The following is a 19,092-nucleotide window of genomic DNA, read 5'->3' on the forward strand; positions in this document are numbered from 1 at the left end:
GCCATTGCTTTGTGGTGACGTCTCCATGACAACGTAGCAAAGAGGAAAGTATTGCAACGGTAAACCCACTTCCTACAACAACGCTGCTGCAGTGCCAATCGGGGAATGGTATATGTGGGTTGGCGCTGCCTAACCTTGGATGCCTGATTTATAGTTCATTCGACTCGCTCAAAATCATCCCCTCTGGTACCACAGCCTCTGTAGCTTAGAGCAGAGGAACTGGTCTCGTCTTCCTGCCTGTGCTTCTACGAGGATCTCGTCTGTTGCAGTCCAGGGGGGTGAGGAGGGGCTGCGGGTAATAGTGTAGGGGGAGAGAGAGAGCAGGTTGGAGATAAGGGGGTGCCAAGGCGTGAAGGGATTTAAACGATGGAAGGACACACACAACAGCACGTCCCACCAAACCACAACCTCTGTAGGTGAGGCCACCCTTCCTGACCTGACACCTGGAGTGGTCAGAATCATGCTGTCTTTCTCGGGTGCGCTGCTGTCTGGATGCCCTGGGCTCGGGGTCGCCTGGTGCTTTCTAAGTCCCGTCGCCATCGCGTTTCGTATTCAAAAGAATAAATAATGCTGTGCTTTTTTCTTTGTCTCTCGTGTGAGCTCTCGCCTTCAAATCTCTCCCTAAGCTCCAGGGAGGGGAGGCTGGAGCGTGGCCTGAGCCACTTTTCAAGCTATTGTGTCCGATTGATCCCGTGTTTGAGATCTGCACAGTAGTATTTAGGTTCGGTGGTTTCACCTGGCGATAAACCAGGCAGTTGGCAGGTACTCGGAATGCTGCGTGTGCTATTTAGTGTTGTTCACCTGGAAGAATTGGCAATGGTAATCCCGCCAGTGTCCGATGCCCACGGTGGCTGTTATGGCAAGGGTTCAAATTCTAAGTACTGTTTGCCTTTTTGTAACTTGCAATCCAGAAAACAATTGTGTTGTTAGGGGGTGGGCGGTGGTTGTTTGGTGTTTTATGGTTAGCTGTACAGACAGAGCTTGCATTGTTAAGGGATTGGGCTTGGGCTAGGTTAATTGGGCTTGGGCTAGGTGGATTGGGCTTGGGCTATATGGATTCACCTGAGGAGCAAACTGATTCTAATGCCAAGTCAAATGGCCTCCTATTATCTTGAGGATTCAATGGATTGTTTTAAGACTCCAGTGACCCCTCCACCTCACCCACAGGCATGCGTTTGAGATTTTAAGGGCATTTTTAGAGCAACAACCACATTCACGTGAAAAAAGGAGTGGCAGGAAATGATGACCCAAATCATTCATTGTGGTTTTGTTTTATGGTCATCGAGTGATCACTCACATTGATCTGACACATGCAGTAACCGTTGTGTTTATCCTCTTTATAATCGGGGCTTTATTTGGTCTGGTCCTTCAGACGTATCAAGTTGAAAGCCTTCATGGGAGGACTGGTCTGCCATTTATTGTGGCACTTCTGATAGAAAGCGCCTAAAATGACCGGTTTCTTGGCTTCCTCAGAGCTGTGAACTGTCAGGTACCATTCTGATTGATGATGGGTCTAAATCTGTCGTTCATGCGTGTGTGCGTGTGTGTGTTTAAAATAGGCCAATGGTAATGTTTAGTGTGTCTCTATCCAAAGTAAATCCGGAGGGATTAATGATCTTAGCGAGGACAGTTGAATCGTAAATTTAAAGTTATTGGGACAGTTCTGTTCTTAATAATTGGTCTGGGAGTCTCTGAAAATCTTCGTTGAACGTTCGAAAATATTTCTTCCTCAAGAGATTTGCAGAACGGATGTTGGAGAGGGCAGTTGAAAACTCCTGCGCAAAACACTTTTTAAGATGTGTGGAACACTGGAAAGGGTTTTGTCTGACTCCCATGTTCCTCTCTTGTGTGTTGTGTATGGGGGTAGAGGGGTGGTGGGGGGGAAATGAAGAGCCTCAGAGATGATCACTGATATGAAATTAAAAAGGCACTTTGGTCCATTTTAGTTCCCCTTTTCCCGAATACCCAACATGCCATCTTCCCTTTGCACTAGCAATTTGTTCTAGACGAGTCCAATGGTTCTGGTCCATCCCACCTTCCTGGTAACTATCCAGAAGTAATGTTCTTTGGTTTGCCTTCTCCATTGTATTTAATAGTTGATGCACCTGATGTAGTGAGCAGCATTGCTCGCAGGGTTCCAGACCTGCCCAGTTGGAACAACCACATTCATAGGACAAAAAAAGGAGTGGCAGGAAATGATGGCCCAAACCATTCATTGTGGCATTTGTTTTATGATCATCACTCACATCGATCTGACACACAGTAAACATTGCCATGATTAAGAGATCCAAAGAAAGCACATTGCACAAGAGGGCGAATATATCATAGAATCATAGAATCGTACGTTTGTACCGGCTCTCTGAATAGAGCAGTTAGTGTCAGTCCCACTCCCCAGCCCTTTCCCCATAACCCTGCAAACCCGTCCTCCTCAAATACTCAAAATCAAACCATATATATATGGTTGTCCTTTTTTCTAATAATGGGATTAGACAGACGGTGGACCTCAGTTTAACGTCTCATCCGAAGGACGGCACCTCCAACAATGCAACACACTCCCAGTGCTGTATTGGAGTGTCAGCTTAGTCTATGTGAGTTCAAGTCCTAAATACTGCATTAATGAGGGCAGGAAACTGGATGTATAATAATGAATGGTGGGTGTCCACCCAATTTCAATGGTGGAAAGCTCTCCACGGTTACATTTGTGGATGTTGTTGAAGGAAAGTTTTGAGGAAGTGGTGCAGATTGCCGTCAGAAAGCAGCTGAGGAGTTTACGCTAGTTGATTTCCGTGAATCCGAATTGTTTCTTCTTTTATGTAGATTAAGGAGGAAGGGACTTTCTTCCAGTGTCCCGGCCAAGAAATGCCCCAGATCAAATTCACTTTGTGGCTGTTTGTGGGACATTGCACTGCACAAATTAGCCGACACATTTGCCAGCAAAATACTCGGGCACTTAACTGCACTTAACAGTAAAATCCCGTGATGTGTCTTGAGACGTTTTGACCACGTGCTAAGGCATCATAATAGATGGAAGGGTAATTATTATTTGGGATAAGATATGAAATTTGACTGTTTCAACAGCAAATCGTTTGTTTCTTGGTCGTTTTCAGTGAATCTGAATTGGCAGCACACGGTGTACTAAACCACTTCCTAAAAAGGAGAGCTTTAAACCCGCAGCAGAACTCAGACGGAGCTTCAGGGATCTACAGAGATGTGGTTCTTGTGGGTTAAAATGTTTAGAGGTCACGGTTTTATTTTGTTGCAAAATTCTTCTCCCGGGAAGGGTTGGCCTTACCTTGCAATGCAACGCTGCTCACTTTGGTTTCGAAACCGATCCAGATCTGAACTTGCATCCCTCTGAATCTTTTACTGTTATGGAATCTTACCGATGTATTTTTCTCTCTCTTTCACCATTGAAATGGGCCATATTGACACTGAAAAAAAAAGCCTGTTTTTACTGACTTGCTGTATGTCTGGTCTGACCCTGTTCGAACCCCAAGCAGTTGATCCTTGGAACCAGAAAGGAGGAAGGTGATGATAATAATAATATTAATCCTTGCAATTGATACAGCGCCTCATCACGTCTTCGAGACGTGTCAAAGCCTTTCGCAGAATACACTGTAAAGTGAATTGACTGTATATTTTGTGGTTGAAACGCAGCAGCCAATTGCGCACAGCAGCGTCCCCACAAACAGTCGTGGATTGAGCAACTATATTGTTATTATTTTAAAGGAAGACTGATTAATCCAGGATCGGCTTGTGCTCCATTAACTGCTATGAACTGAAATGCTCCCTTTCATTACCCACAATGTTTGGAATAATTCCAGTATTGCTTTGTGTGTGTGTTTTTCTTTTAAATTGAGGTTATCGCTTCTAACTAATTTAATTCAGGCCTTTTCGAGTTGGATTGTCTGGTTCCCAGTATCCACTAATTACAAAACCTCCCGAGCAGCACATACAGTCTGGCTGTGGCTGTTTGGCAATGCAAACCATCGCAAAGCACTACAGTCCAGCGGAGTCCTGTAGCTCAGTGGTTAGAGCACTCGTCTCGCAAGCGAGAGACCTGGGTTCAATTCCCAGGAGGCGAAATGTTGGGCAAATTTCCTTACTCCACACGCCTCTGTTTACCCAGCAGTAAGTAGGAACCCGGTTGTTAGTCGATTGGTTGATCACTTTTCCGGGGGTAATAATTCCTTCAAAAAAAATAACAAATTAGTGTGTAATTGGCTGCCGCGTTTCGTCCACGTAGAATACCGTCAATTCAATTTACAGAATATATTCTGCGAAGAGTTTTGAGACGCCTCGAAGATGTGATAAGGTGCTGTATCAAATACAAGGATTATTATTATTGGTTGGTTTCCTGCAAACGGTGAAAGCTTCCAATTTGAGTCAACCCTATTGGGAAGCTTTTCCTAGGGGCTGATGATGGGTGGTGGGGATGGATCTCTTCCGAACATCTCTTTGGCTTCAATTCCGATTTGCCATTTGGGAGAGGCCAACCCTGTTTGTGGGCTCGTGGTGGGGACGAACGAACGAAAGAATCGAGTCATTGAATTCACCCTGGGAGAAATTTGTGGTCTGGTGTTGACAAATCCATTGACTTTTCGATTAAGAGCACAAGTCAGTTGTGGAGCAGAAATAAAATAAAACTCCTGCCCTCTACCACGACGTAAAAAAGTCCTCCTGGACTGTGTAATGATTTTACATTTTTTTAAAAAAACTGCCGGATCTTTATAAAAAGGCTTTTGCAGTCGGATTTATCGAGTTCCTTTTCATTTCCAGGGAGGAACTGTTTATGACTGTGCTGGAGATTAAATAAAAAGGACCTGATATGAGCATCAAAATCCCACCACGACTACTTGTTTTGACATTGCTATCTACATCTTGTACTCGTTCAAGGTTAGAGTTCAGAAGGGGAGGAATTGGTTTCAGTAACCAATGCTTTAAATTATTGACTTGAGATGTGACCGGGGTCAGGTATTGATTGCAGGGTTGGTACCTAGGCCAGTTCCGCTGGGAATTCATTTGCAATGATAGGTGGTACACAGGGAAATCGTTGTGTAAACCTGACCTGTGAGAGAGGCATAATAATAATAATAATAATCCTTGCATTTAATACAGCGCCTTATCACGTCTTCGAGAATATTCTGTCAAGTGAATTGACTGCATATTTGATCAATGGAATGGTGCTAGGAGAGGGAATTCTGTAATACCCAGGAGGAGGAGGAGGGTTTATTTTAAAGATGGCAAATTCTAATTTATGTATTTGTTGGTGATGCATTGGTATGTAAATCCAATTACAATACAGTCGCTGAAGCCTACAGTAAATCCTGTGAAGTGCTTTCACCCTGTTTCGAGGGTGTGATACGGTGCTATTTCAATACAATACGAAACCAGATTACATTTGTATAGCGCCTTTCACATCGGGGGAACGTCCCAAGGTGCTGGACAGTCAGGGATCAAATGCAAGGATTTTTATTATTGTCAGTCATATTAATGGCGTTCCATCAAATGTGACAAGACTTTATTAATTTTGCCCACCAAGTACAGTCAATCAACTTTACTGTATGTCCTGTGAAGCGCTTTGAGACATCGTGAAGACGTGATAAGGTGCTATATCAAATGCAAGGGTCATTATTTAAAATCCTTAGCAGGTATGGGAATGAAAGTTTCCGACTTGAGATCATTGATCACAGTGAACAACCACAACAAACTGCACTTAAGTAGCATTTTTCACATCAAAGACATGGCAATGTTTGAGCGAGTTATGATGTGATTATGGTGTCGGGATCTGTGTGAGGTTCTGAATTTTACGATGGATTGTCTCTTCGCCTTCCACTCCCCTCTCTGGTGCTTTCCTTCGGAGAAGCACAAAGAAATATGCATTGCAGTGGAAGCAGATAGGGATCAGTGGTGAATGTGGGAAAGAAATGGAAAAAAACATGAGGGCAGCGAAACAAACAAAAATAGCTGTGAGAGAATCCAGTGGATGGAATGAATCAAGTCCTTGATGTGGTAAAGGGATGAAGGAATGCAGGGAGTGAGCGAGATAATAATAAAAATAATCCTTGCATTTGGTAGGGCGCCTTATTACGTCGTTGCGATGTCTCAAAGAGCTCCACAGAGTAGACTGTAAATTGTAGCGACTGTACACTTTGGGGGCAAAACGCGGCAGACAATTGCGCACAGCAGTGTCCCCACAAATTGTGACAGAGCCCGAGGAAAGAGGCTCGGAGGCAGTCGGAGGGGTTGGGCGGAGGATTTATTTTATTACAAGTTGACGAGCTTTTAACGTCTCTTCCTCTGGGTAGGTAGCGTGCTGGTGATTTTTATAGCTGGAGTTTCGTGACCTTATTTGCTTCTGATGCGGGCTGTAGAGTAGAGCTTCTGCTATCAGAATCCGGTTGAATCTACGGTATAAAAGTAGTTCTTAGATGCACATTGTGGGGGAGGTTTTCCGATATCTGCAAGCCCTGGCAGCTGATCAGGAGAGTCCTCCCATCTCAATCAGGTCACGGAGTTTAGTTTGGGAGAGGACACGGCCTCCAGAGTTCTGAGTAAATTTCCCACTGCCTCGTATCTTTACGACTAAATGGTCTGACGGGCAAAGTCCAGGTGGAATTTTGTGAGCCTCTTGCATTGTATTTCCTTGCATTTGATACAGTGCCTTATTACGTCTTCGAAGCCCTTCACAGAATGCACTGTAAAGTGAATTGACTGTGTATTTTGTGGGCGAAACCCGGCAGCCAATTGCACACAGCAGCGTCCCCACAAACAGTCGTGGATTGAGTGACCAAATTATTATTTATTATTTTTGAAGGAATTATTACTTCTGGAAAAGCGATCTGCCAATCGACTCGACCACCAGGTTCCTACTTACTGCGAGGTAAACCGAGGCATGTGGAGTAAGGAAATTTGCCCAACATTTTGCCCTGCTTGGGAATCAAATCCAAGTCCCCTCGCTTACGAGGCGAGTGCTCTAACCACTGAGCTACAGGACTCCACGCTATTAAGTTGTTGGGTGTGGAAGATATTACATAGAAGGGGCAGCAGGATGGGTTTGTGGGCACATAACCTTGTTCCCAACAACAGGGCTCCAATTGAATCATGTCAGAGTTAATTGCTCACCGGTCGGCAACGAACACTCCCATGACCTCTCTTTCGCAGAGTTTAAATGTCATAGCTTCTCAATTGAGCCTTAAGAATAAAGTACTGCATATTTACTCCCTATTAAGCCTTTTATTGCTCTCCCTGCACTTAGCTTCTGATGGTAAATTCCATCTGTGGCAGCCAAACTTGGCTCCTGGTAACATTTCCAAATTTGAGACCCAGATGATGGATTTTTTTCTCTCTCTCTCTCTCTCTCACACTGTTTCGTTGACCCTGAAGTTTTCCATCAAACAAAGCTTCACAACCCAAGCATTTAGGTAGAGTGTTTTTGCTTACCTTGTGTTCTGGTCAACAATGTGCACCTGCGAAAGAGAAGTTATCCTAATGTTATTAATAATGATACTAACAATCCTTGCATTTGATATAGCACCTCATCACATCTTCGAGACGTCTTAAAGCGCTTCACAGAATATACCTTCAAGCAAATTGACTATATTTTGTGGGCGAAACGCGGCAGCCAATTGCGCACAGCAGCGTCCCCACAAACAGTCGTGGATTGAGTGACCAAATTTTTCTTTAAAGAAAGGATTATTTGATTGCAAAGAACTTCCTCCTTTCTCCCCTCATTTTTCCTCTTCTCCCCCCCCCCCCCCCCCCAGGCCTCCTCTCCTCCCCTCAACCTGAATGATTCGGTAATTTTCCAATTTAAATAAAACAAATAAGACAAAGTTACAAATGCTGCTTTCACCACACTGGACGGGATGTCAGATTCCTTGCGCGGTATCTACTTTGATAAAGAAACAGACCTTTGATCAAAAGTAATCAAGATTTGCAAACGGAGTTTCAGCATTTGAAGAGCCATGAGATGTTTCAATGTTATAGAGGTTATGTCAGACGGTTTTAAAAGCCTTGCGTTAAATCTTACAACTTCGATAGACAGCCACCACTTTATTTAATCGTCTCCGAGAGGAATTTCAGTGGATTCCCTGAGATGTGAGCTCGTGCTCCTGAGGCCCCAGTGACTGGTTCGTACGGCCTCAGAGATCAATGCTGATTGTGTCCAACAAAACACTTTCTTTTTTGTTGCAATGGATTTTATGCCAAACTGGTCTATAAATCTTTGATTCATGTATTTTTTTAATGCAGCAATCTATGGAGGCCTCTTGTTTATTGACGTCCTAATAATCTTAAAAGCTCAGCCCATTTCTGTACATTGCTTAATTTGGCTGCTCCCAACCTGGTTATGATGCCCTCTAGCCATCACGTGCTCTTGAAAATCTCTCCAGAGAATAGTCTCTGCCTTTTATGAAAGATTTTTTGACATGGGAGTGGCCACGTGTGTGTGTGTGTGTGTGTGTGTGTGTCACAAACATTAGGATTTGCAATTACAGAGAACCTCACAGCTCTTTCCTTTCACCTCCGCATCAGTGGTTCTGCCAGTTTAATGCCCGGCAGCTGTAGATTAATGGAGTTGGAGTATGGGAGGGTGGCGGGAGTTTTCTTGAAAATACTCAAGAATTAAACAAGTTTAATAAGTTAATACACCTTCAATTTCTGGCTTACACCAGCACGGCGGCTACACAAACTCAGAGCTTTGCCCCCGTCAACGTCCAGCCTTCGGCAATGGCGAAACATACGGTGACAAGTCCTGCCTGATTCTGCCTGTTAACGAAGGCTGCATTGCTCACTGCACACCCTCCGAGCATTGTAGCAGGGAGTGACGTCAACTTATCATGAATTAATCATGAGCACAATTTTAAGCCGGGCTCTTTATAACCCAGAGTTAAAGGCGGCCGAGCGGCTTGTTTGGATTCCCTCAGCTAAATGTCAAAATTTGCAAGTTTTGATCTACTTCCTAAAAAAATAGCAATATTCATTCAATCCACGACTGTTTGTGGGACGCTGCTGGGCGCAATTTTCTGCCGTGTTTCACCCACAAATATACAGTCAATTCACTTTACAGCGAATCCATTGAAGCACTTTGAGACGTCTCGAAGACGTGATGAGACGTTGTATTAAATGCAAGGATTATTAATATTAAACGAGACTTTAATCATCGCTGTGGTTCCAGTTGAGGGCTTTTCTGCTCAGAGAAATACCTCTGGTGGTAGTTTCTATAAAAATGGAATGAGCGTTGCAGTGGTTGGCTTCACTGCGCACCCTTAAAAGGAGGAAACAGTGTTTTTTTTTTGGCCGGCGTTCAGTTTAATCTGTGGGAGGAAGCGAGGGGCTAGTGAAAATTGGAGCTGTTTTCTGCGCTGTTTTTTTTAAGCTACCTCTGCAGTCCCGTCCATCTCCCATTACACTCTGTTTAACAACAAAAAGCCGGATTAGATTCATCTGGTTTTCACTGTGTTGTGAAAAGAGAAAGAGCAGGGGGAGCGAGGTGAGGTGGGGGGGAACAATTGGGTTTGGAAAATCGCTGTCCAGATGACTTGTTTTTCAAAGAATTCTTTTAATTTTAGTTCCAGCTGGTTCTGCAAGCTTTTTTTTAATCTGTTGTGTAAATTGAGGAAGAGTTGTGGGATAGGGCTTTTTGTTTTACACACAGCTCTTCCTGTCCTTTTGTTTCGCTCAGCCCACTGCGCTGTGGAAAATCTTCATTATTCTGCATTGTTCTGTTACTGTTCTGGTGCCTGGCATTTGGGGATGATGTCAGAAATGGCACTGTCTAATCTGCTCATTATCATTCTTCACGTGGACAGTGTGTGTGTGTGTGTGTGTGTGTGTGTGTGTGTGTGACCCGGGGAGAGGTGGGGGTATACAGCGATCGTGACTGGGAGGAATAAAGTGTGTGTGACTGAGAGGGGAATACAGGGAAGGGGAAAAAAGGAAATGAAAAATATAATAATAAATGTGTCACTCAATCCACGACTGTTTGTGTGGGACGCTGCTGAGTGCAATTGGCTGCCGCGTTTCGCCCACAAATTTTACAGTCAATTCACTTTGCAGTTTACGCTGTGAAGAGAACGAGAGGGGAGAGAGAGAGAGAGCAGCGTTAGTGCAGGGCACAGTGAACCACACATATGTGATCAGTAAAGGATGAGGACAGACACAGAGCAGGGCACTGTCCTCTAGACATACAATAATATCGATAATAATAATAATAATCCTTGCATTTGATATTGCCATTGATCACATCGATGAGACGTCTCAAAGCGCTTCACAGATGGTATTGCAAAGTGGAGTGACTGGGTATTTTGTGGGCGAAGCGCCGGTCTTTATTCAGGTTGCTTCCAGCCTTTAAACCGTACACGGACACCAAGCGAGAAGTGCCAGTTCCTTCCTGCACCTCGTGGGGTGTGAGTAGTCAGAGAGACCACACTCATGTCAACCTGTTTGTTGAGGTTGGGAGTGACAGATATATTAGCGCAGCATTTAAATGGAATCTGTATCCTCAACGCTCTCCCCTACACACACGCACACACACACACACACACAGAGAGAAAGGAAAAGAGAAAGAAAAAAACAAGCCCACTTTGATGGAAGTCTCCTCTGCGTGAGTGGAGGCATCGCTTCCCTCAAGGCTCTCGTCAGCTGCCAGAGTAGAGCGGTTTGAGAGCATTTCTTGTGAAGTGGCTCGGGTCCAAAGATACGATGGACCCTGAGCGTTTGCTGTGACCATGTAGAGGTTTTCTTTTCGTTCCGTCAAAGCTGGTGTTTGTTTGTTACGTGAAACTCCTGGGAAATAAGATATCAAATAAAAAGCGCAGCCAACATCCCAACTTCAACATGTTTAAATTATTCCCCCCCCCCCCCCCCATAATAAATAAATAAATAAGCGGAGGTTTGCCAAAAAAAAAACTGCTCCATGGGAATTATTTGCCTTTGACCCTCCGAGGAGTGAAGTTTGTTTTGCGAGGATGCTGGTTTGAATCGGAGTGGCCTTAAGGGTTTCCAAATAGACACATAGAAACAGGAGGAGGCCATTCAGTCCCTCGAGCCTGTTCCGCCATTCCATGAGATCATGGCTGATCTGTACCTCAACTCCAATTATCCGGCCTTGCCCCAAATCCCTTGATACCCCGACCTAACAAATCCACACCTACCTCTTTCCCCTGCTTGAGATATTGTCCTCCCGGGATATGAACAACACGATACGAATGTAAATTGTATTGTATCTGACGCTCACTTACTTCAAAGCTCCTCTTTATATATATATATATATATATATATGGGGACATTTTCCTCCCAATAGGGACAACAACTTGCATTTATCCAGCGCCCCTCATGTAGGGTAGCATCCCAGAGCACTTGCCAATGGCAGAGCTCGGCGCCAAGCCAGGGAGAGGGGGGAGGTGACCGTAGACCCGGTCGAAGAAGAAGGGGCAAGACGGAGGGATAGAGGAAGAGCGTTTCAGAGTTTCGGGGAGCAGTGGTGGAAAATGCGACCACTGATCATACAGCTCGCTGCCAAAACAACCCTCTCAGCGATTTTGTCCTCTCCATTTATTTCTCTCCAACGCAGCGCTCACCAGAGATACATGCATATTTAATGCCTTGATCTTCATAAAGGTGCGTGGGATAATTGCTTGCTTTCCCTTGAAGCATTTTATTCCTGGCCTCACTGGAGTGTGTGTCAGCTCTCCCCCCCCCCCCCCCCCCCCCCACTCCCCTCCGCTTGCTCGCTCGGGTGAGATGAGGCAATGTACAAAGCCTGACGCATGAAATCATCTCTCAATTATTTTGTCTTCAGTGAGATTCCCCACAGTTCATTCGTTTGCAATCTTCAAAAGGCAAACCTCAGCCCCCTGTCTCTCTCCTGGCTCAGTACCTGCACATCATCACCAAGGCTTGTTTGGAAGAATAAAAGAAAATTCAATCAAGCTTTTTTTTGTTTCAGGGAAATCTTTCCGCGCCCCACCTTTTTTCTCTCCCCCCCCCCCCCCCCCCCACTTCTTTCCCCCACCGTCTCCCCACCCTCTTTACAAGTCTCTAGCGAGTTGCCTTATCAAACTTATTAAAAGTTTCATGGTCATTGCAAATCCCAGGAGTCTAGGCAGCTGGGTTTCATCACCTCTTTAGCTGATGTGATTCAGAGTGGTGCTCAATCAGAGCTCAGACTCTCTCTTTTTCTTTCTCTCTCTCTTCTCCTCCGCCCCCGCCGCCCCCCCCCCCGCCCTTTCCTCACATGGTACCATAGAAATCTTCCAACGCAGAAAGAGTCCATCATATCTATGTCTATGCAGCGCTCCAGAACGCTACCCCGCTTGAAAAGGAGCTATATAAATGCAAGTTGTTGTTGTTGCTTCCTGTCTTATTCCCTTTCGTTCCTTCCAGCTCTGTGTATCATTCCGCCTTTGATTATTCCCACTTTCCAGACCAAAACGTCTTTATTTTTCAGCTGCCCTATTATCCAAAACAAAATCATTGCTTCTTTAAGACTTATTAGACATTGTAATGGTATCGCCACTTTTGGGTCACCCTATGTTTGTTGAATTATTGAATGTTCCTATTGGTCTCGGCCTCACCAATCCCTTTAGGTGATGAATTCCCTAATTGCCTCTTGTGGGAAGCAGCTCTCTCTAACCTCTCCTCTGATTCTTTTGCTAACAGTCCTGGTACTAGGCTCCCACCTCTCCCTTTCCCTCCGATATCTCCCAATTGATGGGGTTTGTCCATTGGAGAAGGCGACAGAGGAGGGAACGTACTCAGAAAATGAAATATTCATATCTGATTTCAAAAGTTAATAATGAATGAGGTTTGCATCCTATTTCTGGTCTGCAGCCCAACCAAAGCACATTGGGACCCAAGCAGATGTTGAGCAAGACAGTGAATGTTGATGATGATGATGATGATGATGATGATAATACTACTAATCCCTGCGCTTGATAGACTTGCTGGAGACTTTCACGTCAGAAAGACACCACCAAGGGCTCACTGGATATATTGTGAAGTGTAGCGACTGTGTATTTTTGTAGGGGAACTCGGCAGTCAATCCGCGAATAGTTCCAGGCGATGTTTGAGTGCTATAAGCCTCAGACTATTCGGTGACATCAAACCCCATCATGACCCACTTGTTTTCTCACTTGCGAACCTTACGGTTCCAGACAGATTGGCTGCTCATACACAGTGGGAAATTCCTCATGCTATTGAGTGTGTGACGTTGCTGGTCAGAATATCAGCGGTTGCTGTGCCTTGGGAGGGGAGTGGGGGGAAGGGGAGGAAAGAGGGCAAAGTGTGAGAGGAATTTCTCGCCCACTGTGTTTACTGTAATAACACTGAATGTAAACCACAGAGACATTTGGAATTAATTGGTCCTTGGAATAAACCAAAAAAGCCTGCTGTTATTCAGCTCTAATTATTTTATAACCACAAGATAAGTTCTTTGTTTTTTCGAGTCGGGTATTTGCAGCGATTCCTCGCCATATATGTACATCTGACACCTAGCAACTGTACTTTGCGGGAACATTGTTGGGTTCGATAATTTCTAAGAATTTCTAGGTTGTCACTGAGTGGTAGAACATTCGGGAGTGTTTGCAATGATTTTACAGGGGTATGTTAAGGGGAACATGACTAATATGTAAACGTGCATGGACAAAACTAGGGTCATTGTGCTGGGTTCTATGATCTCATATATCATCTATGACACTGTTTGTTCAGGTTCCTAACTTGGTGCTTAAAACAAACTCTTTGGCAGTGTCTAATGTTATTCATATTGTGTTCCTCGGTAAAACCTTTATAAATCTCCAGGTCTGTTTACCTAGCCCCCATCCCCCTCCCTGCTTTTTCTCCTTAGTCATTTATTCTCCCAGGTCAAATCTTGGCTTGGAAGCTTACCCAACTGTGAAGAAGTTTTTCCGAGCAGATTGTTTTTTGTTGATCTTAGACAAGTGGGGCAGAGGCCTGGGCAGAACTACAGGGTGACCAACAAGTCGTGACACCATTTATTTTAATAACAATTACTTTCACTTCTTCATAATTTCTTTAAGACTTAGCAGACATTGCGATGGCATCACAACTTTTTAGAAATCCCTGTAGTTCAGTGTAGCCACTTGGATGGGTTGCCAGAGGGCACCCAGTGCTTCTGGAACCTTGGCCCAGCAAGACCAGGCCAGGCCAGGCCAGGAGCAAAGAAGTCAGGGCACGCTGCCGGCGAGAGAATTAGAAAAGGAAATGATTGGACCCGCTAAAAGGTTTTATCATTCTTTTCAAAAACAAAGTCATTGCCAAAGGGCTGCCGTGCCGTGCTGTGCTGTGCTGTCTGTGTGTGTGTCCACTCTGCGTGAGACGTAACATAAAGCCCAGTGTTGTGGATGCAAAGACGTGGGCACACTTGGCATGCCCACTACTAGCATGTCAGCACACACAGGACGCATTCAAAATGCTGGGCTCCGCGAGGCTATTCCGGCACAGTGGGCCAGAACAATGGGCCGAGGCTCCACGCCAACAGGAACCTCAGAAAGTGTTTCCTTCCATTGATGGCTAGCAATGGAGACTCTCTCTCAAGATTGTTCCTGGTGCTGGGAGCCCACAATATTGGTGATGGACTCCAAACTGGTGCTCTACTCGAGTCTTATGGTTTTTTTTTGTACCAGCGTTTGGATGTTTGAGGTCTCCTCTCCTGGCAGTAAGCGTGCTTAAGGGGCTGCGTGGGTCTGAGTGAAGCCATTCTTTTCGGAGATTCGGATGATCGATGGCCTTCTGTTAGTTAGCTCATGAGTCTCATGACTTTCAGAGGCCACGGCTAACAATGGAGAGAGATGGCGTGAGCCAAGTACAGGCTGGAGCTGTGTAGCTTCAACTTCTGAAACCTGCAGGAAACTTAATTAGGTTTGTCCCTTGAGGGTAGCTTTTTTTTGGCATTGTAATTTATCATTGGAGTGACATCTTCACAATGGAGATTGATTCCTTTCTGTTACCTTCGCTGACGGTTCACAAGTAATGAGGAACGGAGAGCGCATTGACCCACCCTCGGCTAGTATTCTCCTTGGTTCCTTAAGTTCAAGACACTAACCCGCCTCTCGGTTGTTAGGCTGGGGGATATAATTGGGTCAATACTCTGCTCTGCGGCAGTATTCATGTAATAATTTATGACCCATTTGAGTGCGTGGGGAGGGAAACAAAGAGGTCAGGTTTTCTTGTTGCCGTGTGTCGTTTTCTTAACCAAGGTATCCGGAAAGTCCATCACTGTCTCCGGCTGTCGGGCACCTCACTCCAAACTCGTCAGCACTTTGGGACGTCCTCCTGACGCGAAAGCCGCTATACAAATGTAATTTGTTGTTGTTATGGTGTATTGGAGCGGGGTTCTGTGAATTGGAGTGAAGCTCTTCCACTCATGGGAAAGGGTCCTCCCCTTGTGATATGTTGGTTAAGAATCACAGCAGCATTGACCCTGTGATGGGGTACCATTCGTTTAAGGATTTTCCCATTCTTCTCTGCTCAGTGTCCTCCATGCGCTGTAGGATTAGGTCTTTTGGTGGATTGCCAAAGGTACGTACACTTCCCTTGTTCAATGCCTGACTTGTGTCGTATCCATGAGGGTCTCACTTCAGCTATTGCTGTGCCTAAAAGGTCATTTCCCCCCACCCTGCGCTCCTCAGTGTGTGTTTGTTTCCTCACTTGGAAGATTAAGGTCAGATTCACTCCTCATGTCCCCGTTCGAAACATTCCTGAAAAAACTCCAGGATTAGAAATGTCCCAAGAAGGAAAAGAAACTTGCAACCAATGGTGGTGATCGGGGTTGATGCCATGTAGCCTGAAAGTACGACATCATAGGTTGCCCCAATGTTTCATGTCCTGCCACCCTACGTGATCGTCGGGCTCTAGGATCCAAGAGGAGATTTAGAAGAAGGGCAGTGTGGTGAGAACAGCGGCACAGCCTGATTCATTAAATATTTGTTAATCTTTTTTCTCCCCTTTCACATTGGATGTGTCTGAGTGCTGAACTGGAAAGTCTAGCCAAAGGTGACTCGTGACGCATTGCGTCTCATTAAATCTTCAGCTCCACTCAACTGAATATTACCATTAAACGTTCTGACTGTTTTGATCATCGCTTACGTTGCACAAAGTTAGTGTTAATCGGAAGTGTCTCCGTTTCGTGTTTGTGAAAACCCTTTTGGTGGTGAGTTTATGTTGTACTGTTTTGCCACCTCTAGGTGTCACTAGCGTGTTGCAAATACTCTGCAGTGCGGGGTAGCAAAGTGCAGTTGAGATATCTAGTGGCTTTGAAAAAAAAATCTGAAGTGCAATTTGTTTGTCAGCTTGTTGAGGGGGTCATTTGGCTTGGGCAGGTTCTGTCAAAATAGTCTCGACACAACGCTGTACAGTCAAGACTTCTACAGGGACATCAGTTGCACCTGGTCCTATATTAAAATACTTAACCCTCCGTACTCCTAGTCAGCTGCATTTTGTGAATGAAACGGGAGGAGTGGGTGTTATATTCTCTCGTGTAAAGGAAAAACAGCAACACATACTTGTTGGGCCAAGTGGCCTGTTTCTGTGACACACATTCTTCAAATACCTGTTAAAATCTTCCTTTCTAACTCGGGACTTGCCCTCCTTGCGATGTGGAATGCACACGAAATGCAGACCGACAAACCCAGCCTCGAGCGAATGTGATACTCATTTATTTGTGTACGGAAAAGTGTACAGAGTGTAGTTCGTTCAGTGTATGTTCAGTTCCTCTCTGACTTATAATAATGATTATAATAATAATCGTTGCTTTGATATAGTGGCTTTCAGTTCGAGAGGACGTCTTAAAGCGCTTCACGGGATTTACCGTATAATAATAATCCTTGCATTTGATGTAGCGCCTTATCATGTCTTTGAGACATCTCAAAGCGCTTCATAGGATATACTATAAAGTGAATTGACTGTATATTTTGTGGGCGAAACATCAATATAATGTAATGACTGAACATTTTGCGGCCAACGCAGCAGCCAATTTGCACATAGGAACGTGCCACTTCTATGATCGTGACCTTTTTATTCAAAAAAAAAAGAGATTTCTGAAAGCGTGACAACCGCAACAACAACAACTTGCGTTTATGTCGCGCCCTTCACGCCAGACGGAGTCTCGGGGAGCTTAACTATTTGGAGACGTGACGATTCAGTGCCTCGGGGATGGGAGTAAGCGGTTTGGTTTGGAGAGCTGGGGGTGGAGAGAGGCACAGGCATAACGGAAAAACAATTTAAATTTTTTTTAATTAAAAAAAATCATTTCTGTGTTTTGCAGCTCGATCTGGTGAAACCCATCGAGGAGCAGGGACCACTCGACGTTATAATCCACAAACTTACAGATGTCATTCTGGAAGCGGACCAAAACGATGCCCAGTCTCAGGAGCTGGTTCAGAGGTTTCAGGTGAGCTTTTTGCTTCATACCCTACACCCCCTTAATCCTTTTTCTCACCCCCCCCCCCCCACCCCTTCCCTCCGCAGCAACTAGGATCAGCTCCCAAGGCGACCCACAAAAGCTCACAGTCCTATAGCGCTTTGCACTTGGGAAACGGGAACGTAGAGGAGATGAACAAAAGTAGGTCAGAAACCTGGGGATTTTAGGAAGGTTTTGAAAGCAGATGTGGTGAGACAGAGAGTTCCAGAGAGGAGTGTGGGGGAAAGGGGCATTAACCGGCTGAGAACCGGGGAGCATTTAACAATTCTCCGCAGTTTATTGTGTTGGAAAGAAAGGACTCGGTGTGTTGGGGAATGCATCGATTCCTTGGTAGATTAAGTTCCTTGGGGGACTGAAAGTGCTTGCTTGAATAATGGCCTCAACACTTTCTGATCCAGGCACGGTATCGATTCCGGGCAGACGGATATTTCTTTGTGAAAACCCCCTCCCCCAACAAAAGTGATGCTCACATTAAAAAAAACTTTCCCTTGAAATCCTCCCAATCTTCCCTTTCCCTTTCGGGGATGTTACGAGACATGTGTTTGGTCTCTGCCTGTACAGCCTGCTTTCCTCAATCATTTATCTGATTAAAATAATAGGCTGATCTCGTCAGTCGCCTGACACTGACCCCAGTTTTTTTTTAATATTAAAAAAAAATTTGAATTAACTCTGTGCTGTTTTGCGCTGTTTTACTGAAATGCCCGTTTCAGAACGGGAACAGAGTTCCAGCTGAATTCCTACCGAATTGGTTCCGCTTTGCCCTGAGCGCGCGCTCAAAAAGCCGGTCTGTCTACGTACGATATTCGACTGCACCCGAAGAGCAAGAGGCCAGGCTTGATGTTATTTGTGCTTTGTCTTAAAATCCTTGTTCAACCGTCCCCAATCAATCCATTTTAATGATCTCGACTCCTTCTTGACATTGCCCCGAATGAGCAGGGGAACAGGCTCCATCGAGGAGCTCAGCGATCATTTGAGAAGCTTTACCCAAAGTCAAGCTGAGGAGGAGGCGATTCAGATGGTTTAAAGCATTACCGGGGTTACCCAGCTTTGAATGCAAATCATCTTAACGCAGTCAGATTCTACCTGTGGTTTGTTGGCGTGAACCTAAGCTGCCACATGGTGGTGACGTGTGGATTTGCAGCAGGTGAAGGCATTCGTAGGCTCGGAGGCGTTTTGAGATTAGAGGAGCAAAAATCTCTCTTTACCGCTGTGAAGCGCTCCGGGACACTATCCCACGTGAAGGGCGCTATATAAATGTAAGTCGTTGTCGTTCCTGCAAGTGCGTGGCCAGGATAAAGTGGCCTAGAATTCCGCCTAGTCCTAGCCTGCAAGACAGTTTTGCCGCCTCAGGAAAAAAATTGAAGATCTCGCACGAGACTGAACTTTTCACAGTCCCGAGTGACCTTGAGTTTTACGAACGTGTGGTCCTAACGGGCTGAGACAAGGTGGGATTTGTGGAACCTCACATCGGTCCCTATCAGTTGGGACCATACAGTTAGTATGACTTATGTGAAGTGTGAGTTACGTCAAACTTGCTCCAGGATCTAAACTCTCGAACTGGGTTTAGGCAGATGTACGACTTGGGGGCTTATACAATCTATACAAATCAGGTTTGTGAGGGTTTCACTTACTGAAATTGTTCCCGCTATATT

The 19,092-nt window shown here is 45.0% G+C and overlaps 1 protein-coding gene across 2 annotated transcripts in view; it reads left to right on the forward strand.

The window, feature by feature from the left end:
* The window catches only part of itpk1a (inositol-tetrakisphosphate 1-kinase a), a 61,042-nt gene that overhangs the window by 31,843 nt on the left and 10,107 nt on the right, over positions 1–19,092 (forward strand). For both annotated transcript variants that reach the window (XM_042337858.1, NM_001293018.1), the window contains 1 exon segment: positions 17,285–17,410. In XM_042337858.1, the coding sequence (XP_042193792.1) occupies positions 17,285–17,410 (126 nt within the window).

Source organism: Callorhinchus milii, unplaced genomic scaffold (assembly GCF_018977255.1).
Source record: "Callorhinchus milii isolate IMCB2004 unplaced genomic scaffold, IMCB_Cmil_1.0 Scaffold9, whole genome shotgun sequence".
NCBI lineage: Eukaryota > Metazoa > Chordata > Chondrichthyes > Chimaeriformes > Callorhinchidae > Callorhinchus > Callorhinchus milii.